The sequence below is a fragment of the Dunckerocampus dactyliophorus genome, chromosome 4, assembly GCF_027744805.1.
Source record: "Dunckerocampus dactyliophorus isolate RoL2022-P2 chromosome 4, RoL_Ddac_1.1, whole genome shotgun sequence".
Lineage (NCBI taxonomy): Eukaryota > Metazoa > Chordata > Actinopteri > Syngnathiformes > Syngnathidae > Dunckerocampus > Dunckerocampus dactyliophorus.
In genome coordinates, this window is record NC_072822.1 from 15112066 (window position 1) to 15138307 (window position 26242).

The 26242-nt window shown below is 43.1% G+C and overlaps 1 protein-coding gene across 2 annotated transcripts in view; it reads left to right on the plus strand.

Annotated features, from left to right (window-relative positions):
* setbp1 (SET binding protein 1) overlaps positions 1 to 26242 on the plus strand; it is a 49412-nt gene that overhangs the window by 12630 nt on the left and 10540 nt on the right. For both annotated transcript variants that reach the window (XM_054772746.1, XM_054772747.1), the window contains 4 exons: positions 20332 to 20729; positions 22779 to 24695; positions 24773 to 24980; positions 25072 to 26128. In XM_054772746.1, coding sequence (XP_054628721.1) covers positions 20332 to 20729; positions 22779 to 24695; positions 24773 to 24980; positions 25072 to 26128 — 3580 coding nt within the window. The remainder of the gene's footprint in view (positions 1 to 20331; positions 20730 to 22778; positions 24696 to 24772; positions 24981 to 25071; positions 26129 to 26242) is intronic.

Genomic DNA, 26242 nt, shown 5'->3' on the forward strand with positions numbered 1-26242 from the left:
GCGTGCTGGTGAGCCTCTTCTTGACAGTTAACAGTATCAAACTACAAAGAAATACTGGAATGTTTCTTTGTTAGTAGTGGATTCTATTATCATCAGTAGACGCACTGCAGATAAATATTCCATGTCCAAAGTGATCCAGTGGGCTGTAAGAGACAATGACAATGTCTGAGGTGATTAAAATGAGACCCCAAATACAGTTTGGTGTTTGTTGCAGTTTTTGTATCAGTGAATAAGCTGAGGGACATGAAGCCTGCATCCAGACGTCTGGGCTGCCAGGCCTAATCTGGCACCAACGGGCCCCCATTTGGATTGCTACTGTATGATTGACAGAGGTTGTCATAGTGACAGAGGGGGGCTTCAAGCTGGTCCCAATTGAGGCTTGATGTTGATAGAGGGGAGGGGCTTGTAGGATGTGTTGGTGTTGATTCAGATCACTTTCAAGCCTTCATCCTCTGCACTCCGTCCCTCCATCCCGCACCCCCCACGTACCCCCCTCCACCCGCTGCTCGCACATGCTTTCCCTCCATCCACTCATCACCTGCCAGCCCAAGGGTGTATTACAGGCAGAGTCAGTGGAGAGGAACGGGTTAAGGAGAGAGACCGGCCTGCTTTCTGCCTCTCTCTCTCTCCCCTCTCACTTCCATTTTCCATATGTGTGTGTGTTGAGGTTAAATACTCTCTTTGTGGTGTGTGGCTGTGTGTCAGGAGGGAAGGGGGTGGCGGTGTTGAGGAGGGGAGCAGATGGACAGCCTCTCTGCTTTCTATTGTATCGTGTCCATGTCAACTCTCTCGCTTTCTATCTCTTTATCTGTCCCCTCTTTCTTCAGTTTTTCTCTCCTCGTGTCTTCCTATTTCTCCGCCACTCTGTCCTTCCTCTTCCACCCGCTTTCACCGACTGTTGTCTTGTAGCAGATGGCAACATGGGGCAGCAACAACGGAGCAGAAGCCAGAGTGTGTGCAGGGGATGGGGAGAGGAGAAGGGGGCTGTGGAAAAAGGAGAAGGAAAGAGGAGGTGGGGGTCAGGCATATGGAGAGCCTGGTTAAGGGGCCCCTCTCACAGGGAGTGTGTATGTGCGTGTGGTAGCGTGGTGAATGGAAGAGGGGGAAAGGCGGGATACAATAGATACACATTAATATAGAGATTTGACTCTAATAGACGGAAAGCTTGAGGGTGGAGGATAAGCATGTAGAGTAGCTGCCGTATGGAAATCATGTTTTCAGACATTCTGAGCTGTCTAAAATAAAGGCTAACCTTTCTTGTTACTTTTTTTTATAATTAAGCTTTGATCACATGTTCATGTAGAACTTTAACTCAAACATTAAGGTCATTTTAGCCAATCAGAACTCTGAAGAAGGTAATATCTGGAAAAGGCATAAAAACATAATTGACAAACAAAGGAAAACTTTTGGTGTGACACAGGAGTTACTCCTGAAGAAGGGTTCCCTAAATAGCATATTTGGTTCCTCCATGGGACCCAAACTTACTAAAGTACATCATGTACTGCCATAGTTTTGATATATATACAGTGGAACGTTTTTTAGCGTCATTCATCTGTTCCAGAAGGTCCGACTATAACCAAATCAATTTTTCCAATAAGAAATATTGTAATTAATCTCTTCCAGAAAGAAAAAAATATGAACATAAAACACGTTTTTATAGTTTTACAATTATAGTTTTACATGCAGAAAACAATTCAAACAGCATATAAATACATAGAAATGATGAATGAAAGCTATACATGAACATTTGAGATCACTTTTACTAGGGATGCTCTGATCAATCAGCCACCAATCAATATTGGCCAATTTCCGTAAAAAAACCATGATTAGCGTAAGCCGATAAACACCTTTCAAAGCCGATCACAAAAACCGATCGCGTGCGACGGCAAATCCTACATGTCTGCTGTTTCACGTAGGGTTGCCAACAAAATGACACGTCTCGTATTGAGCTTGACGCAGGCTACGCCAATCGATACCAGCGTGTTCGATCACTTCCTTACCAAACCTATGTCCGTTGGACTATTCTTATTTACAGTGTTCCCTTGCTCCATCGGGGTTCACCTTTCGCGGACTCGTTGCCTTTTTTTTGGGTGCAATTTCAGTGCTTTTTTTTTTTTTTTACGGCGTATGAAAGCTATTACATTCCGAGCCTGGCCCTTTAAGAAGAATAGCATTGTGGGAAGTTGAGTGTTGCAGTTCTGTGCTTTAGCACCGCCCATTGTCTTGTGCGTCCTGATTGGCTGTAGACCATTGTCAGTCAATCTACTTCGTGCCGTCTCTTGTTGTGGTCATGGCTACCAAACTACTAACCGTGTGACCTGCTTACTAACCGCCAATACCGTGAACGAGAAAAGAAACAGAAGAAGCTAAGCGTGTGATGAAAATACGATGACAGAAACAATATGTTTTAACAAGTATACAAAAACGCTACGGCCGAACGGCGCCAGGAAGAAGAGGCACGGTCATAAGAGTGAAATATGTGTGAGTCACTTAATAATTTCTTGTGTCCAACCTAGTAGGTTGATCATTAAAATTCAACCAAATTTTAACTTTGAGTGTTTAAACAAGAGAGAAATGTGATAAAATCTTAATGCCTGTCTGAGAAAAGTGTATAAAGTTTATGGTGAGGGGTTTTACAGTCTTGAAACACACAGTATAAAACAATTGTAAAAAATATAGTTGACTACTTTGCAGATTTCACTTATTGCGGGCTATTTTGGGAACCTATCCCCCATGATAAATGAGGCAACACTGTACATGCTTTGCCTAGCTGTCACTGACTGTACTTTGCATTGGTGCCAGTTAGCTAGCTAGCTGCCAGAGGTATCCGCTTAGCTTCTGGTCTTCGCACTCCAAATGTGATTTCTTACCACAGTGACACTTTTGTTTTTAAAACAAACAAGCAATACGGTTAGTTCGGAGCTTTTTTTTGGCCCACGGGGAAGCCACAAGTGGATATCACGGACACTGAATTTATTCTCTTTTAATTTGAGCAGGACAGATTTCTATTTAATAAAGATATTTATTTGTATTATCTTATTCTGTTAATTTTGTTATCTTGAGCTAAAAAATTATTATTGCACAGTTTATTTCCCCTGTATTTGTATTACTCCAAAACACGTCTCAACTTAAATTCAGGTTTGTGGCAAAGAGTACAAAAAAAGCTAATTCGTCCAAATGTTTATTTTGTAATAATTACTTATTTGCCAGGGGCCCTTGGAAATGTCTAACGGCGCCCCTGACCAATACCACTCATCATAAATACATGGGAAAATGTACAGTTAGGGCGGACGGTGGTTAGCATGTTGGCCACACAGTCAGGAGATCGGGAAGATCTGGGTTCGAATCTTCATTGGGCATTCCTGTGTGGAGTTTGGAGTTTGTATGTTCTTCCCGTGCGTGTGTGGGTTTTCTCCGGGTACTCTGGTTTCCTTCCACATTCCAAAAACATGCATCTTAGGTTAACTGGCGACTCTAAATTGTCCATAGGTATGTGCCTATGCGCCTGGCGACCAGTCCAGGGTGTACCCCGCCTCTCGCCCGAAGCTCCAGCATACCCGCGATCCTAGTGAGGATAAGCGGCATAAAAAATGGATGGATGTGATCAGTATCGGCCGATCTCACTCATGGATGATCGGAATCGGCGGCATTAAACCCTGATCCCTAACTTTTACCTTCATTGAAGGGTGCAAAATAAACCAAAACGGTTGCAAGTGCCAGCATTTGATAAAGAAGGTGAGAAAGGCTATTGAATTCAAGAAATAACTCATGGCAAACCATGGAGGTGGTGTCCATGTTGATCTCTCTGCCACATTGTGTCTTTGGCAAGAATCACATTTTTAATGAAGGTAAAAGTAACCTTAAATGTTCATTTATCCCTTTCATTTGTCATTTATATGCATTTAGAATTGTTTTCTGTATGTAAAATAGAATCAGGTTCCTGTTGTAGTAGCAAGCTAATAGGCTGCGAGCGTTTTGTGCTAAAAATACATTAAGAACCCAGTTAGACTCATGCAGTATATTGGTAAACATTAGCGCTAACGCTAGCCAGAAAATGTAAACAAACCAAGGCAAAATTTTGCCGTAAAATTTTGATTAATCGAAAAACACGATAACCGGGGCGTACGCTAACCACGGTACCACTGTACACTGTAAACGAATAATAATGAAGTAAAGCGACATTACTCATTACAGCATACACAAATCAAAAAGAAAGCGAGTGCTTGCGTGACGATCACTAAAATAGCCTTTTGCGCATAAAAACTGACCCAGGTCTTAACATAAAAGGCTTAGGAAAGCCAAACGCTATTTTTTGTTTCTATACAGACAACAATAGTTAGTTTAGTATCTATGTAGTAGTAATAATAATAATAAGATTGGCAGAAATGATGAAAACATATCAGTATTGTTTTATCATTAATATCTAATAACAGCCCTAAAACTGGGTGATGAGTACACATGGTGCAAACTGTGACTAAATGGTTGAAAGTTATGTTGAAACATGTTGGAGAAATCTTTACCCAGACTGCAAATTTCCAGAAATTCATTTTACGGTGATTAGTTAGTAGTTTGTGCACAAGGCTGAAAAGTGTGGAAAATGCACAGTATGTTCTTAAGAACATCTATTTGCCCCGCAATGCACTTTGTTGTTTGTCTAAGAAATGTACTGAATTAATAGAATGCTTAAATGATGCAAATAGATGCTAAGTTCATTTGGGTTTGCGCTCGATCAATTCAGCAGCAGAAACTTGGGAAGCGCAGGGAAAAAATGTGTACTTGCGTAAAGAACGGCTGCTTAAGGAAGCGCATGATATTTCATAGTAGACATTTATAACGATGTGCAGACTCCGCGTGTCAGGGGACAAACCCACACACATGCATAAATGGGATATGATGCTCTTCCCTTCTCTGTTTCCAGCTGACATCACACACATGCTGGACGTCCTCTCACACACAGCTCTTTGTCTGGCCATGCTGTGTGTGTTTTCAAGATGAATGCGTGTGTTCTAACAGATTGGGTCCTGGGTCAACCACTGCATCAGTCTTCCAGACACACACGCCGGTGCACACATCCGTCGCTCCAGCCCCATACACTCACACACACACACGCACGCGCGCAAACACACACTCGGGCACAAACATCATGTTGAGTCCAGATTGCAGTTAGAGTGAGTGTTTTCCTGGTTATCTGTACAGTTCTCAGGACACACCAAATGTGTCTCTTAATCCATTTCACTATCTGGGGGGAGAGATAAGCCAGAGCTTTTTCCAGGAGTGTGGCCCAGTCTGTGTTGTTGTTATTGTTGTTGATCTACACACGTGTGTGTGTTCATAGTGTACGTAATGATAGACACACTTATCTTGTCTTGACAGCCCCCTCTGCTTGGTGGTCCCACTGGCTGTCTATGTGTATGTGTTGTGGCTTGGTGGTCTCCCAGTAGTATTTAGGATTATTATGTGTTAGTCAAGTGCATTCACAAGGAAATGAATGCTGCACACAGTGGTCGCGACGAGTGTGTCTATGTCTGTGTGTGTGTGTGTGCGTGCGTGTGTGTGTACGCGTGCAAAATGGTTAGGCTTTTGATGTCAGCTCTTTATCCCTGGCTGGGATGGCGGTTGGTGACCTGAGGGACTTGATGAGCTCATAAAATAGGCTTGTGTGTGTCAGTTTTGTGCGTATGTGTGAATCGTTTTGCTTCCAGAGGCCGACCCTTGAGTGATTTATGAATGTTTGTGCTTATGAAATGATCACCCCTAATGTGGCCTGACCAAACTCTCACATTTTTGGTGTCTGGTGTCATCATGGGGAAAATAGCCAGGCTTTTTATTGTGTCTTCAGTTTGGACTCTTTGAGAGAGCAAGAGCTGGGAATGCTTTAAGGGGCGTTTCCTAGTGGTTGAAGGGGGATGGGAAACGTGTATGTATCTTGTGTGTATGTGTGTGTGCACATGCTGGGGAGGGGTGAGTGATTTAGCACTGCTGAAACACCAGCTGTCCATCTGTGCCTGACCCCCATACACACCCTGTACACACTTGAAACACACACCGACACCTAAACTGACACACACGCACACACATGCACACACACACACACACACACACACACACACACACACACACACCTCATGCCTAACCTCTGATCTGCTTTTGGCCGACTCTCAAACCTGAAGAACGTCCAGACAAAACACATTCTGTTCACCAGTCTTTCCCAGCAAACGCACATGCTTAAGTCCTGCACAGTCTTCATCAGGCTAAGCAAGATTGCACACTAATCAGCTCAGTTGTCATCGGGCTGCTGCTGTTTCTGCTGCTGCAGTGACTCTCCGTGAATGACTCTGCAAGGTCACTCCCAGCGAGCACACAAACACGCATGGACACACAAAGGAATGCTGAAGAAGAGATGATCTTTGACCCTGATGGACATTCAAAAGTTGAGGTGATAGCTGGATTCCACATTTGTGTAGGTCTTAGTGTCTATGTGTGTGTGTGTGTGTGTGTGTGTGTGTGTGTGTGTGTGTATGCGGGCACTGAATTGTTTGTTTGTATGAGTAGGTCAGGGTTGAGACAACTGGAGTCTGGCCTTTGCTTTTTTACCCTCTGGGATAGATTTGATGTGTGTGTGAGCGTGTGTGTGCTGACCATTTGGCTGGGACTGTAGCTAATTTCTCAGTCAGACACACACATAAGCCGGCTTCCCTATGCACCCTAGAGGTCAAGCCCCTTTCATTCACCAGTGTGCCCAATCCCAATGGGCTCTTGTTGGTTTTCAGGCAGATGTAACCACACCATAATAGCCAGTCTGGGGCTATGTTCAAACTTCAGGTCAGTTCAGATTTTTTTGCTCATTTTTTTCTTGTCAGCGTGAACAGCTTTTCAAATACGACTCAGGCCTTGTTCATATTTAGATATAAATCTGATATCTACCTGAAATACTGTAGTCTGAGTGGTCAGGTTGCATATATTCGACCTATACGACCTATAATGGACTTATACTACTATGTGAGACTTGCATAAAGGTACTCACTGATGTAGCCAAATGTTGTTCTTGTCATGTATATATTAGCTTGGCTATATTGTAAATCACCCCGCTACGTCAAGATGCTTCAGGGTTTAAAATAAATAAATGCATTACTATGATGTCTTGTATTCTTTATGCTATGATTTGAAATACTGTACACTACTTTTTCAAATTTACAAGACACGTTAGGTGTATTTGCACAAAGTATCGGCATTGGGTGGGTATTGCCGATAACAGCCTGAATTTTACCCGATATCGGCTCGGAAATGAAATCGGTGGCTTCCCTGATTTTTTTTTAAACGACCACATAAAAAATTGGATTTTAACAAAAAATCTAAATTGGGCATCATACCCTGCAGTGTGAACGTAGTCTAGATCAGTGTATGTTTGAATGAAAACCTAGTGTAGCTAAACACACTAAAAGAAGTGCCAGAAGCTCATGAAAGGGGCAGCTTCAATGAAGAGGAAGGTGATGTTTTCAATGAAAATAGTTATTTGGACAATGCGTCATGCCATAGCATTAAACCATCATGCTTTTGCCTCGGTGCTTTATCGTCATATCTGTGTGTGCCCAAATGGAGGGCAAGTGGTTTTGAGAGAAGGTCCATGTGGGGTGTAGGTTAGGGTTGATTGAGAGTCAGGTGCAGTATTGACTTTCACTGTGTCTCACTTGAGGCGTAAGTGTGTTTGTCAGTGAAATCTGATGGCACCATCAGCTGCCTGGGACGTGCCTGTCAGAAGGTGTGTGTGTGTGCTTGTATGTGAATGTGTGTGCCTGAAAGTGAGTCTAAGAGAGGACAGTGGCAATCTGGTGTCCAAAAGCAATATAATCTTGATTACTTTATATAGTCCATCAATACATCAGATGATGCTAAATCTAAAGTCACACATTTTCCCAATTGTCAATCAGTAAATCAGTCAGTCTTTATTTATATATCCCTTTACATCAGCTATAGCTCAACCAAAGTGCTGGACGACAGTGCAAGATAAACAGAGCATAAAACACAAGAAAACTATAAAATACAGTGGTGTGAAAAAGTGTTTGCCCCCTTTCTGATTTGTTATTTTTTTGCATGTTTGTCAAACTTAAATGTTTCAGATCATTAAACAAATTTAAATATTACTCAATGACAACACAACTGAACACAAAATGCAGTTTTCAAATTAAAGTTTTTATTATTAAAGGAGACCTATTATACTCATTTTCGGGCCTTTGTATTGATTTCTGGACTCCTATAGAGAAGCTACACACGATAACACACAGAGAAAACTTTCTAGATCTTTCAGATTTTGCGCCTCTTCTTGCAGTGTTTTCTTGGGTTTCCTGCTTCCCGCCCAAACGGTCTGTGTAATTTACTCCACCCCCGGCCCTCCTCCAGGTACGCCTCACAATCCCAAGCGCTCCCGAGGACAGCTACTGAACCCCACTTCCTAATTTTGACGGTACAGAAGTTGCTAATAAACGGCGATATCTCTTTTTAACATGGTAACGTAGGTCCGCGTTTACTCAGTGCAGGCACTCTTGGCACAACATGGGTAGTGGAAATGGGGTCATTACACGATTTTTTGCAGGACTACCCATGTTTAAAAAAGTCAGGCAGACTCACTGATTGTCGTGGTAAAAGACTATTAGCAGCTGCAGACATCATGAGCTTGTAATTTGCCTGCATACAGGTAACACTCCCTCCGCTCCCTGTATGCACACTATAATGCCACACAGACAACTGCTTTTGTCGGATTACTTACACAAAATAAACACAGTTAGGATGCTATTAAATTGTTACTTACAGCTTGCTCTTCTGATTCTTCAACACGACCAAGTAACGTTGGAAAGGCGTCGGACTTCAGCAACAGTTTGGCGGATAGTCCAGCTTCGTATTGGCCCATGTTCACAAAACAGTCCCGTGTGAAGTGCCGGTGACAGAACATATTTTTCTCTTGCTGGCCGGGAATCAGCAACTCCAACCACTTCTGCCTGATGCTTCTCTTCAGGAAAACTAAACAAAATTAGCTTTCCCTCAGACCCAAAAAAACATTTCCTGGGAGCCATTACTAACACCGTGAGCAGAGCGGGGGGAGGGCAGGCCTACAGCGTTGTTCTGGGCATGCCCATATAAGGAAGTCCGGGTTGCATTGACATCAGTGGAACTAGGTATAAAAAAAAACTTCTGTAAAACACAGTGTGCAGAGCCATCCAAAACTGCTTCCAGGGCTTACTTCCAAATGTGAAAATCTCATTATCTGACGTGTTGGCATCGTTTAACACGAGAATACAACATTGTAACAACATTTATAGGTCAGAAAAGAGGAAAAGCATAATAGGTCCCCTTTAAGGGAGAAAACGTGATCACAGGTGTGGACAGGTAAAACGGAGGTCTTTGGTTTGTGTCATAAGAAATGTGTGACCATGCTCTCATCTTTTTAAACCTTATTTAACAACAGCATATGATGTTATTGACTTACAGGTGTTGGTTTCATTTTGTCCAGTGGGATACACATGTGTATATGCCTTATAATAAAAAACATATCATAAATTCTGGACTATTTAGCCCACCTGAAAATAGTTTGCAACCACCAAATTAAAAAAAAACATTTGCATACACAGAATAGGCCACACTAAGCCGCAGTTGTCCATATTGTAACATGGGATACTTACACAGACACTTTAAACCTTGCAATCCTACCTACACTCGGTGTTCCCAGCACCGGTGTTTTAAAAAAAAATCAAGGTTCAACAGCTGTTGCTGTCCAAGCAGTCCAAGCAAAAGCTGTATTAACTCTACACTTGATCAAACTTACAGTATTTTCCGGACTATAAGTCGCTCCGGAGTATAAGTCGCACCAGACAAAAATGTTCAATGAAGAGGATAAAAACCATATATAAGTCGCACTGCACTATAATTTGCATTTTTGGGGGGAAATTTATTTTATAAAATCAGAGACCAAGAACAGACATTTAATCTTGAAAGGCAAGTTATAGTAATAACAATAAAATGGAGAAGGTTAAATAGGCGTCTGTTAACGTAACGTGAATGGGTGGTATGTTAATGTAACAAATAGTTATTCAGATAACTATAGCCTAAGCAACCTGCGAAGTCACCTATATTCATCGCCTTGGCACCTACCTGTCCCGGCAACACGTTGTTCAAGCATCCATTTGTGAACTTGTTCCGCGAGCTGTGGCCATCTAGCTTTTATCCTGTGATTAGCTTTGTTTTCTTCATTGCAGTTAGTGTGTATCCCAAAGTAGGGGTGACATCATTTCCATAGATGTATCGGAACAAACATGGCGATGTACAGTAGAAGCAAACACAAGCTTCTTGCCATGCTAACATTCCCATGGCATTCTTCCCAAATTGCCATCATTGGCGGGGGTGTCTTAGCCGTTTAGCAAGCAAAACAGCAGCAGTATAGCGTCCCACATTGGTGCCTTTGTTTGTCAATGTAAAGCGAAAGTAGGCATATGTTTACTCTTATACACACAAAAAGTTATTTCAGCATGCTTGAAAGCAGCAATGTTAGTTGCGCCTTTGCACACATTAAATTATACTCATCTAATGTGGAAATAACGGCACATAATTGTTTAGTCATCTGTCAGCAAGATGCCAAAAGCGGCGTCTTCGTCATCCACACAAATACACTGAAGCCGGAGTCTTAAAAAAATCTTCATCCTGGCCAGACTTTTCCAAAAGCTCAATTTTTAAGGACAAAAACCTGTGTATGCATGTGGCTGAGAGGCCAAAATGCTTAGAAAAATATGCAGTTTTAAAATATCCGTAGTCATGTGGACAGGTCCTCAGTTATCTTTATAAGTTGATGTTTTCAGTGGTATAGAGTGATAGGAGTAGCAGATACCGGCACACAAGCCTAGAGGGCTCTCTCACGGCTTTCAGTGTAAAAAAAAAAAAAAACATGTATAAGTCGCTCCAGAGTACCAGTTGCAGGACCCGCCAAACCATGAAAAGTGCTACTTATAATCAGGAAAATACGCTACTTAAGATTTGTCAGATCAAAACATAATCGCTGCATAAGACTTCAAAACGTGATATTAGCTTCTATTGAAGAAATGCACTACTTTCTGTGCCGGCACTCTAATCATCATGGGAACTGTAGTTCTTTTAGCCATGAATTATCTGCATCATTGTTTAAGCCGCAGGGTTCAAAGCATGTGAAAAAGTAGCGTTTTATAGTTTGGAAATTGCAGCTCATGTTATTTCCTGGGCTGCATGTATGTGCTGATTTTCACTATATTGCAAAGGCGTAAAATGTGCAACTTAGTCACCTGTAGTTGCTTTTTCAGGTTTCTGACTGGCCAAAATGTGCATGACAGCCAGTGAATGTGTTTTTATGTGGATTGTCTTAATACTCTTGTGAATGGTGGAAATGCTCGTTTCAGTGGACATAGTATAAATTTCCTTCATGGCCAATTGGAACTATCAATCAAACAAAATATTTTTAGTGGGATGGGAGAAACTCCTTGTCTCTCTGCTCGGAACTCTGTCTCAACCAGTGTTATATTGAGCAGAATAATAGAGGAGGTCTTTGTGGATGTAGCGAAACGTCAGGCCACAAACTATGAGACTGACTCAGTAGCGTCTCTGCTGGTTGCAGCCAAGTATGGGAATAATTTTATTTTGCATCAATTGCTTCAAGACAGGCCGCACAGTGGCCAAGTGTTTGGCATGTTGGCCACACAGTCGGGAGATCTTGAAGATGTTCTCCCCGTGCGCCCGTGGGTTTTCTCTGGGTACTCCGGTTTCCTCCTACATTCCAAAAATATGCATGTTAGGTTAATTGACGGCTCTAAATCGTACACTGCGATAGTTGGCGATGAGTCCAGGGTGTACCCTGCCTCTTGCCAAAAGTCAGCTGGGATAGGCCCCAGCATACTCCTGCGAACCTAGTGAGGACGGGCGGCATAGAAAATGGATGGCTCGATGGATGAATTGTCCATCGGTATGCGATTGGCTGGCAACCAGTCCTGGGTGAGGATTAAGGGGCCTAAAAAATGAATTAGAATAGATTGTACTTTATCCCACAACGGGGAAATTTAAAATGAATGAACGCTTCAAGACAATGATCAACCAACTTTGTCAAGGTATGATCAATGAACTATCAATGCCACACAATTGACATAACGGTCAATTACATCCCTAATAGTGGTTTACTTATTTTTGCACTTGTAAAACAAGTCAGAAAGTCAGAAATATATTAGCTGAATCAGCATTGCACCTTTGTCAGTCATCTTTGAAGTTAAAATTGACTCTTTTATTGTCTTTATATTCTAACACTAACCGCAGTAACATATTTTTACACTGTTATGGTTGGAATGTTAAAATATTACTTAAAATTGCATGTCGAGTTAATGATTTTATGTTTTCCTTTACTCCTGTTTGACAGCTTGTCTTAAATTTGTTTCCAAATCTGAACAAATTGCATGTTGAGCATCATGAACTTAGAAGCTCAAAACATTTTTTTAATGACATTCTACAAATGAGCTGAGCATTTTTATATTGTAAATAATGGAAATGTTATTGGTTTTGTTTATTTCCAACATGCTTAACAAAGTTACACTGAAGTACATCACATTTGCACATGTACAATGTTGTGTAATAATCAACAGGATGTGTTTTAAAGCATGCACAGACGTCTGCCAAACAAATTCTATCAACACCAAATTGTACATCGTCATTTAGGAGTGCAGTCTTTAGAATTCCTGCATTATGCATTTAAAATAAAAAAAGAGAAATAAAGAAAGATGAAGAATGTTGAGAATGTTCAGAAAAACATAACAAAACCACAACTTCCTTGACAGTGCTATCAATCACAATATGTGACTGTACAAATACAATCCACTCTTTTGTATTTGACTCATTCCTCCCAGTTCCCCGCTGTTTTAGTAAAAGGCTTTGTAAAGCAATCCTTCTGTAGTTTAATGTTTATTCTAGTTGTCTCTTAAGGATGGATTTGGACATGAATAAATGATATAATTGTGTCTGCCTGTCCCTCTGTCTGCGTGTCCGTCTCTTGGGGATGCTCAGACTAAACAAACAGCTGTTTCGATACGGCAGGGAAGAGCCACTCGAGTCTTCTGTTTAGTGGTCCATTTCAGCACACACACACACACACACACATACATTCACAAATCCCCTGTGCTCTTCATCTTTTACCTGCTCTGCTCTGTTGCGTTTTTTTTGTCCTTTACGTTGTTTGCCCTCTCCATCTCTCTCTTCAGAGGGCTCACTGCATTGCTCTCTCGCTCTCAGACCGAGAGGAATGTCACTCCGTATGACCTCTCACCTACAACAAGGAGGGGTGCCGTTATAAAGGAGGGAACAAGGGGGCAGCTGCAGTTATGTGCCCAAGCCTGGAGGGAAACGCACATGTTGCACACATAGTGCTAGGTGGTTAGCAAACTGCAGACGCTTAAATTCTTGTATAAATGCACATATGTAGCTCAAGATGTGACGGAAAAGTTGCAAGATACTGCTGTGATCTCACTGTGTGTGTGTGTGTGTGTGTGTGTATTTGAGGAGAAGCAAGTGGAGTGCAGCCCCTCACAAAGCCGATTATTGTTTGTGTGAGGGTGCCTGAGGGGAGGTGGGCAGTGTAATTGGTTAAGACTATTGTGTCTCACTTTGCCTATTCTCCCTGTCACAGAGGATGTCATTACATTGGCTCTCGAACCTGCCGCCATTCCCACTGACTAGCTGGGGATCATCTGAGGTCTTTTTAGAGATGAATTATCCTTGACATAATCAATTATAGCTCCACTTTATTCAGCACTGAACATCTTGTGCTCTGCCAGTGTTACTTAGACCACCACGCTCACTTCAATTTAACATGGGTACTAAAGATATTAAGTATAATAAAATGCCTACAAGCCAATTCTTCTGCCTAAAAGATGGTGGCAGTGTACTTTTTTTACTCATTTAAACAACAGATTTGTTGAACTTTGTGGGACCTTAAAATTTTAAAGTTCCTCTTCAAATTATATGATATTAGTAATACTAATAAGTAGCCACCTAGCATTGTGATACATTTTTCACTTTTCTTCACGGTTTGTCTTTGGTGTAGATCTGACGTCTGCTAGTGTTTAGATTGTGTTTTTTCCATAAATGACTTTCTTCAGGCTTCTGATTGGCTAAAATGGCTTTCCTGTTCATGGTTATAGTGCCAACTGTTGCTTTGGCATGCACTTGAAAGTGATAGACAATCAACTCTATTGCTATTGTTTCTCATGTTGCGGTTGGAAATGGTATGCAGGCAACACTATTTTAAACTAAAGTCTTCTATTTTTCTCTCCAAATTGTCAAAGGGCACGCTGAGAAAGTAACATCATTAACAAGACAGTGATGCATTACATGTGAATAAGCAATCACTCAAGTCAGCTTTGCCTTAGAGACCCCTGTTTGTCAGAGAGGAAGTGTTTAATATCAGCAAAGCTTCTGTCTTGAATTACCCATCATTCTACACAGGAAGTCATCCCTTACGATTTAGGGCAGCTCATTGGCTGTTAATTGTTTCCGTTCGTATAGAACTGGTCTGATTGGGTGCACAGAGGATGTTGTGCTTGTGAGTGTGAAATTCTTTGAGTTCACTTCCCCTAACACATGGATTGCCGATGCTTATTCCAGAATTTGGGTTACTACAGGGAGTGTGTATGTGTGCTGGTGCCATTGCATGTCTACTTATCCTTTGGGATGAACAAGTGCACGCATAATTCTCTATACTGGATGTCAACATTGGCTATGAAAGAAGTAAATGGTACATAATCACTATGAAAAACTCTTCTATTGTTCTGCTATTCAATTTCCCCACACGCATATGCCTGCACACACACCATTAAAGATAATTGTGGAGATTAGATGTATACTTTGTGTAGTATGTAAATGTGTCTGTGATTACTGTGCACGAGACAACCCCCAATTGGGCCTTAATGACATGCTTCCATTCAGCCAATCACAGGCTTTTCTTCAGATTGAGTCATTTCATTTGACAAGGAGACTCTGGTGTGCGTCATTTCTATCTTTAGGAGCACTTCAATTTGCAGTATTACTGCTGTAAATGTGGGAGGGAACATTTTATTGCAGACCCACTGCTGTGCATTGAATCTGGATTCTGCTCTCTAACGAGCAAAGGGACAAATGTACTGAATATTGACTGAGGAAATAAGAAAAACAGGAAAGGTGGAGCGTGTAACGTCACATACGCAGACATATGCTGCAGGAAACACCAAAACACACAACAAGTATTTTATGCTGCAGGGTGAACACAGCAGCCATCAAGTTTTGAATCGAGTCCCATTTTCCAAACTTTCCCACCCAACTTTCCCAGAAGATGCTTTGGCTGGCGCACATGTCACCACATCGGAGATAGTGAAGCTTTGTCTCAGGGCAAGAGAGAAAACAGACGTGCACACGCACACACACTTTTTTTATGGCACTGCGCCCTGATCCCAGTGATCCACAAAGTGTCCCACCTTGACACCACCACCCCCTGCCCCCTAACCCTCTTTTCCTTCTCCTCCCTCTTTTCTCTCCCCTGCTGTGGGTCTCCTCAGGCGCATGAATGGAAGTCTTTATTCCCGGGAGAACTGGTGGGAAGAACGAGAGAACGAGAAACAGGGACAAGGAAGGGGGGGGCTATTGCTGTAGAGTGGGGAGGTGGTATTGGGGGGGAGTTCTGTGAGAGTGACCGCAAGATCAACACAGCGCTGCAGCTCTCTCTCACTTTTCCCTCCTTTTCTTTGCATGCCCTCCCCCCAGCCAGGTTTTTAAGTGCTGCTGATACAAAGCCATGTTAGAATTCATGGTGTTTGTTTGCAGAGGGACTGCATTTGTGTGTGTGCGTGCGTGTGTGTGCATATGTGTGTGTGTGTGTGTGTAGCTGTCAGAGACACAGATCACAGGGAAGCGGTTCTCTGAATGGAGCTAGAGACAAGTTGGGGGGCTTAAAGGAGGGGGTGTTAGTTCCCACAGGGGGAGAATGGTGAGCTCCAGAGAGGAGAAAAGTGGGTACGAAAAGAAGGGATGAGACGAAAGGCGGGGATGGGGGCTCAAGGCCACAGGGGGCACTGGCAGGCAAACGTTGTGAGTGTTTGTGTGAGTGAAGGGGAAAAGTGGATCGTATCATGATGAGGCATCAGAGTGAACAAATTGCAAATGTTCTCGCTACCTCAGTCCTTGTTTTTCTGCTGTTTTTTCTACTCCCTCCCTTGCTGCTGTTGCTGCTCTCATTCTTTCACTAACCCCCACCCCTCCCCACTCCGATTCTACCCCTCTCTCTTTTTCTGTGCCCCCACCCCCACCCCCCCTTTTGTGTGTCTGTCTGGACAGCTGCCCAGTTCCATACACAGGGAAAAATGAAACACTCTAACCACCGGGCATGCTGCCAAATAAATGGCTGCGAAAAACTATTTGAAGGGCAGCATGTTTGTGTGTCTGTGTGTGTGTGTGTGTGTGTGTGTGTGTGTAGCTTGCCCCTGTGTATACATGTGCATGTGTGTGTGTGTGTGCTCTGTCATGAGATCTGGGTGTGCCCGTGTGCTAGGGTGTTCTTTCCCGGTATGCACTAGTGCAGCCAGGGTTGCTCCGTGTATGTGTGCTTATGAGGGAAAAGTTCCACTTGTGAGTTTATACAAGAGTGGAAAACAAGAGGCTGAATGAGAGCAAAGCTGTGGGAGGGTCTGTTGCATAGCAAAATGGAGGAGTGGGGAGTGCAACCCTCTACTCACATCCATACCTATGTTTACCTGCTGCAGAGTGACAGTGTTCCCTCTTCACGCATTTGTCAGTTTGACATTATGCTGACTCAAGTGACTCGTCGCCTCTCACTTGGGTGATTGCAGCACTTAGTCACTTATTATCCATGACCTCCTCCACTGCGCTCTGATGGTTACATCACCAGTGGGAGGGAATTTGCAAACTTCCATATCTGCCTTTACCATTAGGGTGGGGAAAACCAATGCATGTTATTGCAGCGCTGATCCAGAGGAAGACATGCAAGAAAAAAGGTTGTCGACTGAGCTGTGGAGTATGACCCTCAACCCCTCAACGCAGGGCTGAAAGCCTCAGGGTAGAGTGCTATATAATCACATCAAATAGGTTTGTTTTGGGTGTGGTCTTTCTAATATAAAATATATATATTAGTCCATAGGCTCCAGCATACCCGTGACCCTAGTGAGGATATATTAGTCCAACCTGCTAGAGCAAGAACAGTGGTGGAAGTGATTAAAACCTTGTAATCATGCCTGGGATTTGCTGCTGATGGCAAAACCGCTGCCCCCTGCTGCAAGCCTGTGGGAGTGCATTTAGATAATTGGGCACATTCAAAACTACAGCACTCAGAGATGGCAAACCTTTGCTAAGGCTTAACCATTAATCTCATTTAAAATCAATAAGTGAATGACTATGAGGCTAAAATGAGGGACAGTGATCCAGTGGAACAAAATGTAGAAACAGCTAATCGATGCATAACAGAAGAATCTGAATGTGTTAAAATGGCTTTACAGAACAAAAACATCTGATTTAGTAAAGATCAATGCCTCCCTGCGCAGTCGCTGATCGTCTCTACCCACTTCCCATCGGCCAAAGCATGTACTACCAGGTACTATTTCTACTACCTGTTCAACCAGGGTTCTAAGTGTGTCTAGTCAATAACCAGTTGGTGTTTGAAATCACTGCTAGTCTCTCATTGACCAATGCCATAGCTCTGGATGCTGCAGTGTTATACTCCACAGGCTCCACTTTGCTGCTGCGGTTCCCCATTCTCTGAGAAGTAAACACTCCTCCATTAATGTTGTCTGTTATCATATCTTGTTCCAATTGATGGGATAATTCGGTAGTCTTTGTAGTTGCCTGGTGTATTATTTTGAATTGGACAACTGACAAAAGTAGCATTTGTTTATTTGTTCTACTCGTCATAAAATTTAATAAGAGGTCTCAAAGAAACTGCTAATTTTAATGAAACCATGAACCTTAGTGCAGGGATATGTCAAAATACACAGGACCAGTCAATAGATATGATCAGCCTTACGTACAAATGAAAAACACAATTTGTCCTGCAATACACTGACATGATACATTTGTGATATATTCAGTACAACGTGTGGTCATACGGTCATTTCAATTCATTTCATCATTTTCTATAAATAGGAGAGGGCTGCTCACATGGCAACTGCCATGGCATGATAGTCCTAGTTATTTGTGTGACTATTAGAGTTTGTTTTCCCTGGAAATGAATCATGCATTGTTTGTGGCAAAGAGGACAGGCTAGAGGGGAGGAAGCTATGGACACAAAGCTGAACTAGTGCCAATAAATCAACCTTAACTGGGAAGGGGGGCTGTTTTCTTCTTTTTGTTGTTGTATTTTGCTCTCCTCTCAGTGGTAAGAGCGAGATCTATGCTTGTTGTCTTTATCATTGGTCTGTGGCCACTTTGTGGTTTGTAGGGAGGATATATTTTGTGAGCATGTTTTTGTTTTTTTTGTGTCACTCAAACCATTTCCACATTATTGGCTGTTTGTACTACATTAACCTGCAGCAGTAAGTAAAATGAGAAAGTGTGTGTGTTTCGGTTGCCTGTCATCTTAGACCCCCATCATCTCTTCTCCTGTGTCAGTGTACACTTGCACACATGCATTCACTTGCACCACCACTGGGGGTGTGTTTGTGTGTGCGCACAAGCATTTTCTGGCTTTATTAATCATTCATGCTGCTCAGTGATTGCGTGAGTGTGTGTTCGCAAGCTTGCATGTTGGGTTAATCAGTGGGTATGAGAATGCGCCATTATAAACAGCCTCTGCAGCAAGCGTGCAAGGACAACTCGAGTGTCACTGCCTGACTGAGAGAGAGCGAGAGAGAGATGCAAGATGAGGGAGAAAAAGAGAGTGGTTGATGAAATGAGGGTAAAAACAGACATTGGCAAGCTGAACTATAGAAAATAAGCACTTTCTCTTCCAGTAAGTATGCTGGGATGACTGTATTATATATTCAGTGCTCGTTGTGTGTGCATATCTGTCTGCAAGAAGCTAATTATCTGGCAAGATGCTGAACCATCTTGATTAAAATTGGTGCCCTGGCTGTGCGCATTTACGATTTTGTAACTGATAGAGTGAAGAAAGAGTAAAAGCTTTTATTTATAATGTGCATCTAGCGTGCGTGTGCGCTTGCATGTGTACATGCTGAGCGGCCCGCCTGTGGTTAGGTTACATCTTCCTGCAGCGCAGCAGAGCAGTGTCTTGTTGCATCATACTGAGTCTGTTAATAACAGGCTAAACCACAAAGGCAGTCCGCTGCTCCATTTCTCATCTACCAGCAGCCACTGATTATGCGGTCGTGACACGTTAAGCGGCGTATTGTTGTATAACAGCACGTCAGGCCTTTGCATTCCTTGATTTTTAAGTGGTTCACAGTAAACTAGAAGGTGTGGATTCAAAGCGTACTTTGCATTTGTGGCCATATGCTGAAAAACATGTTGCCACCATAGTGTCAAGATCCTTTTAGTAAGCACTTTACTAAAGGATCATTTGTAATTTGCTGTTTTTGTCATCTCTGTTTTGTTTTTTTTTTTACCTTGAAATGCTGTCTGTTGCTGAGGGTGTAAAAACAAGATGAGGCCTAATTTGGATAACCGCTTCCTGCACGTCTACGTTTTGCTTTAAGACCTCATATACAGTGCAATTTACTGGGAAAATAAACACAATGACAGAAATATCACACACTATTTAAAAAAGGCAAAAGCAGCCTGGATGGAAAGAAGTAGCTTTAACAAACAGCCAATCATGACCTCTTTGGTGGCAGTAGTAAAAACAAGACTTTAAAACACAATGTAATTTAGTATTGTGCATGCAAGTGAAAGGACAGTCAAGGACACAGCTGAGTTACACTACTGTTTTATACACTGTGTGCAGCGAGACTTCACCAACCTTACCCCCCAGCTCACGCAGCATGCAACATCCTTGCCTCAGGAATTTAATTGCTCAGTAAATAAGCCTTTTGTTTGGCTGTGCACTGTTTGCTCGTGCACACAGGCTGTATTAAAAGCCTAAGTCAGTCCTGCAGTGAATGGAGAATCTCAGAGCACAACAAATCAATGACACAATATGTGCTGACAAAAATGTGTACCGGTGCATAAAAAATGCGAACTGAGTAGCATTATCTTACGGTGTAGACTAATCTTATGAATACAGGAAATTGTTATTGTTTAATGGTCGCTTATCGTTATCATATCATTTCTCTCTGCTCTTTGCTTTGTAATCATGTCTTCTCATTATAGTGACCTTTCAGTGTTTCTTTTCTCTGTCGTTCACAGACGTACGAGCGCCAGTTCCGGTCTGTTCAAGGAGGCCTGTTGCAACTACTGGGAGATCCCTCTCCACCTAAACACCAGCCTCGCAACACTCTGGTCCCTGCACCCACTCTCTCCCTTGTACAACCAATACAACACACCCCCACGCAACAATTCCAACACGCTTCCCAGCACCAAGTCAGTCCCGACTGGATCACATTCAGAGCACCTTCTGTTTCTCCAGCCAATCCTGAGCCACCCATAGAACAGGCGGGAGCCAGTAGGAGCTCTTTGATGGATTCAAATGCACCTTTCTCAAGAACTGTGACTCACAGCCACTCACCTCAAAGATCGTTGACTCCAGACTTGCAGTTGCCAGTTGTTACAGATGCCAGTATTCTCAACTTGACCTCTCTCAGCAGGTGTGGTTCATTTCTCAATTTTTTCCCTTTATACCGGATCTCAGCACTCACCAACATACAGTAAATGAGAAATCGCAATTCCCTCAGAAATTGTGTTAGAATACTTAGAAAATGTCTTCCTCAAAGACAAAATGTTACGGAATAAATGAATTGTGGACTCTAAAACTGGACAATACATCACAGCAAGTCGTCAGTGCAAAACAAAGTATGCAAATGCATAGAATGTAAAAACAAGCATTGTGATTGAATGATTATTATCCATTGCAATGGCATGCTGTGGTATCATTGTGGCTGCTTTTTGATCTTCTTAAAGGAAAACTGCGCTTCTTTTGGAATTTTACCCATCATCCACAATCCCTGTGTGAGACATGAACACATATGTCTTTCTCTTTTTTGTCCGTTCGAAAGATATAAAAACAGATACAAAGAGACAGCTAGTTACTGCACATACTGTATGGGTCTTACTTATTCCGCCTATAAAGTCATCTGAAAAATTATCCAAAAAGCTCCAACAATGCGCCATTTACATATAATGGGACGTGCATATTAACTCATTCAATACCAAAGACGTATTTATATGTTTTTTTAAACCCGAATGCTCTCTCCCAAAGACGTTTTTGCGCGAGAGGCAAAAAGAGGTGATGACGCAAGTTTTAAGCCATAAAAACGGCCACAAGGTGAAAAGAAATCGCCATGTTACTAACCCGCTTGACAGAAAGGAGAAAGTGAGAGAGCGAGTGTAGCGTTACTGTAGGGAAATTTTAACAAATGCACACGCCCAATTTAGTTCCAAATGTGAAAACAGTAAATAGTTAATGGTGTTATATTTGTAAATAAAGTGTTATTTTGTAGTATAGTTGTTTAGATATTTGAGCTGTCACAAAAGCAAAACATTTGTGTCAAAGTGAAAGTTATGCTTGAAATGTATCTTTTCACAAAAAGCTGTTTCTCTCCCTTTTTTTTGTTGGGAACTGATATTTTCCTGAAACTTACCTATGTTCTACTGCTGATTAGTAAAGAATGGAAACCGGTAGAAATATTCTGAAATAGATATATTCAATATTCTGTGTGCCTTGAAAAATCAGTCAAATTAATCTAAAATGGGCGGTACTGAAGGGGTTGAACTTAGAAAAATGGCTGGGATTGAATGAGTTAACCAAGCTACAGCAACATTGTTATTATTGTTAACATTGTTATGCCGTACGAACTACGTCACTGGTGCATTGACACTTAGCCATACCACACAGAGTAGCTATTAGCCGGCTAGCAACTAGTTTAACCACATATTCGCCCGCATCGTGTCAGAGCCGCACTCACAAAGCCTCAGACCACTACCAAAAGGTAAGGCTATTTGAGATGCCGCCAGAGCTGTTGTGTTTTTATTTTTGAGTTTGTTACGTTAACACTAGGTGTCGGTGTTCGTTTTTATGTTGCTATGTGAAATCAATGCGCCAAGAACGGAAGTTCCAGTAATGAACAAAATATGCAAAATACTGTAAGTATTACAGGTCATCACAAATGTACCTGTTACTGCATGGTCACAGCATGAATATAAAACCATAAAACATTGTCAGAGGTTTTTGGAGGTGTTTTAACAGTGGTCTTTGTAGGCGGCATAGGTGGATCCCATTACTTGCAGTAAAAGAGACAGTTCGAACTGTCTCTTTTTAGCTGTTTTTATATCTTTAGAGCACACAGAAAAGGGAAAGACATCTGTGTTCATGTCTCATATAAGGATTGTGAATGATGTTCAAAATGCCCCCCAAAAAGTTCAGTTTTCCTTTAAACACGAAGTCCAATATTTCTTGTGTAGAAAAGTAGAAAGCTCGTTCACTCATCCTCAGAGAACGTCACATTTAGTTTTTTGCTTGAGCTGTGACACTAAGTCTGATAGAAACAAATGGGAGGGAGGGCGCTTTATCCAGTGGTGCTTTGTTTGTATGATTGCCAGAATGAATTTATCGTGTGACTGTTCATTTTTTGTGATACATGAGATGCTCTTTCGACATCAGTATCTCATCCTTATTGTTCTTTGTGCACTTTATTCAGGGGGAGAGGTTTACAGGACGTTAACGAGCAGCTCTTCGGGAACATCAAGCGGAAGTATGGCAGGAAGGACTCCCAGAAGATGCTGTCTAATCCTGATACGCAGTGGGGAAGACAGTCTGAAAAAGAAACAGAGTGCCCATCTAATTCAGAGGACAGGCAGAGGTACAGACAAGAAGCTACGACTGAACTGTTTTGTGAAGAAAGAGAGGACAGGAGGAAGGATGAAAGAGAGCGAACACTTCCTGGTAGGAGAGGGGATGAAGAGGACAGAGAGATGCCGGTGCTGACAGAGGAAGGAAAAGGAAGAAAGAGGCGGAGAAGGCCTTCTTTTGATGAGTCCTGTGCTGTTGAAGAACAGTCCCGGCAGCGAAAGGACTCTGATACAACGGAGAAGCACCAGCATAAGCCTCCAGAACCCAAAGTCGCTCATAAGATGGAGACTCACAAAAATGATTCCAGGCTCTCAAGTCAGGCTGATGTCAGTCTAGAGGGGATAGCAAAAACCGAGAGACTGGATAAAGGTGATAAGAGAGAAAAGGGAGAAAGGGTAGACAGGACGGAAAGAGATGAATTAGTTAAGAATGGGCCTGATCCAGAATCAACTTTGAGTATCAACAGATTGAAAAAGAACCCTGTGGGCCGGCCTAAGAGCAACACTGATCCACATAAACACAGAGATCTTGCTCCTAACATCAGTAAACCGAACATATCCACAAATCCCACACTTCCTAGCCCAAACCCCAGCCCAAGCCCCAAGGGAAGTATGAGTTCAAGCCCTAAGCCCAGGCCGAACTTAAGCCCCAGCCCCAGACCATGGGGAGCCCTGAGTCCTAGTCCAAGTCACAGCACCAATTCGACAGTAAGTTCCAGATCAAGCAAGGGTAAGGACAGATGGTCGTACCTGAAAGCAAAAACCCACACAACCATCACCTCACCGCAGAGAGACATCTGCAGTAGTCCATCAATGGTAGCCGACCCGCCGTCTGCCTTTCCTATCACTCCTTCGAGCCCACTTTACACCAATACTGACAGCCTGACCGTCCACATGCCCATCAAAAGGAAAAGAGGACGCCCCAAGAAGCAACCCCTTCTAACTGTTGAGACTATCCATGAGAGCACTTCCACTTCACCTCCAAGCCCCCTTGTACAAGAAACCTCTGCAGGGCTAAACCGCAGGAGGAAGACACACTCACCTAACACATTATTGCAAATGGCATCAACAGCTACTAGTGCCAATGCCAACAGTCTGAAAGTAAAACGTGGCAAAAGCAATTCAAGGCCAGTGAACAAGGTGAAGCTTGGTAAAATGCAGAGCATCCTAAATGAGATCCTGTCAAGCACCAGTAAGAACAACACGTCGAAGTCTCCATCTGCACCCGTTACCTCTGCTATGAGCGCGATGGCATCTACCATTGAGGCTCGTCTGGGAAAACAAATAAATGTCAGCAAGAGAGGAACCATCTACATTGGTAAAAAGAGAGGCCGGAAACCTCGAGCTGAAACGCAAGGCTCCAACCTTCCAAAAACGATAAGGGACAAGCCCTCTATGTCTGTCTCAATGTCCGGTCTCTATGAGAGCTCCATTGTGGCAGCAAACACCTCCTCTCCAAGTTCCAGTACTCCATCAATGCGCGCCAGCCACTCTGATGCCACTATGCCTAGTCTGCAGCCCATCTCAGCCCTGCCCCCGAAACATCTAGGTAGAGGATTCCTCTCTGGGGGATGGAAACTGTCACCGCCACGTCTTCTGGCTAATTCACCCTCCCAACTATCAGAAGGTGCATCAGTGAAGGAGGTCACCTTGTCTCCAATCAGCGAGTCCCACAGTGAAGAGACCATTCCCAGTGACAGCGGGATTGGTACTGACAACAACAGCACCTCGGATCAAACTGAGAAAGGCCCTGCATCTCGGCGCAGGTGCAGTACTCTTTCTTACATCACTTGATAAACTCAGTGGTTTCACCGTGTCAAAATGTTGTGTTGTATTCTTCCAGGTATTCATTTGATCTGTGTGGATTTGAGGCTGCAGAGGCTGCTGCTCTGGAAGCATCCGCCAAAGGCAACAGAGCTCGAAGTGAACGACAAGTAGCTGCTGTGGACAACTTTCTCACCCAGCAGGAGAAGAAGCAAAAACATAATCGCCGTAAGAGGAAGTGTCTTCAGAGTCGGGACCATCTTCAATTTCTTTCTGAGTTAGAGGAGGTTGTACACATACTACATTCTTTTTGCAATATCTGCACTGTGAAGTCTAACTCTTTCTTAACCATGTCCAATTTTTACTCCTCACTTCTAGGTTGTGTCAAAGCTCCAGCAGCTACGAGTGTCTCACAGAAGATACACCTGTTATCCACAGCATCCCTATCCCTCTATTTTCCGCCTCAACTTCCACCATTATTACCCAGTCACCTATGACACCTACCCCTGCAACTCCAGTCCGTATATCCGCAGGAGTGCTGATCTAAAGGCCAAGAGGAGACGGGGTCGTCCAGCCAAAGCCAGTGAGCCAATCACCTCTAAGCTACCTTTTGTTCAAGGATATGGCTATCCGCTGGCGGGGGGAAATTACTATGCAGCACCGTATGCCATGCCTTACACGCCCCATCTCAGTCTGGGCTACTTCCCCGCTGCGCCTCCGTTCTACCTGCCCCACCACTCCCTTGGACATGTTCCCCCATCACCCTTTATGAGACCTGCTGTTCCCCCTCCAAAGGCTTTCCACTCCAGTGGACACGCAAAGCTCCAGGCAGGGGTCAAGCATCTCAGCGCCAGTGGTCAACTTCAGGGACCTTCTGTGAGAGGAGAGGTTTTGGGATCACTGGGGAATGGCGGTTCTGGTGGTCTCGGAGTTGTCCGCCTCCATAAGAGGAAGCACAAGCACAAACATAAGCACAAAGACGAACCCTTGCTTTCTCCACGAGACCGTCAGGAGTTGGGTGGCCTCTTCAGTGGGGCAAAGGCCAGTTCACATTACAACATGCTGAGTGACTCATCCAGGCAGGGCCTTGCAAAGCATCAGGAGAAGCAGAGGGCCAATAGTAGAGGGCCAAGCCTGGGATCCACTTTGGGGATGTTTGAATCGGAAAATCTGTCCTCACACTCTCTTTCTGACAGCCACTTCCACTCTCGTCAGACTGGACAGCCTACTAACAGCTTCATGAGTAGCTACAGTAGTCAATCACAGCAACCAGAATCCGCATCCTTCCTCTTCCTTGGGTCACAGGAGGATGAATGTGGTTCGAGGAGCAGGAAGATGAGACCCACTGTGTTTGGAGATCAAGGCCTAATGCCTTTGCAGACTGCCAGGCAGGACTCAGGACAGATGAATGAGTGTGCCAGCCCTCCTCTCTCTGGTAAGAACCACTACTACTCAACATAGTGGGTTTTTCTGTTGTGCTTTATTGAAATTTATAGAAATTCACTTTTTTGCTGTGCACCACAATGACTATGTATGCCACTAATTTAAT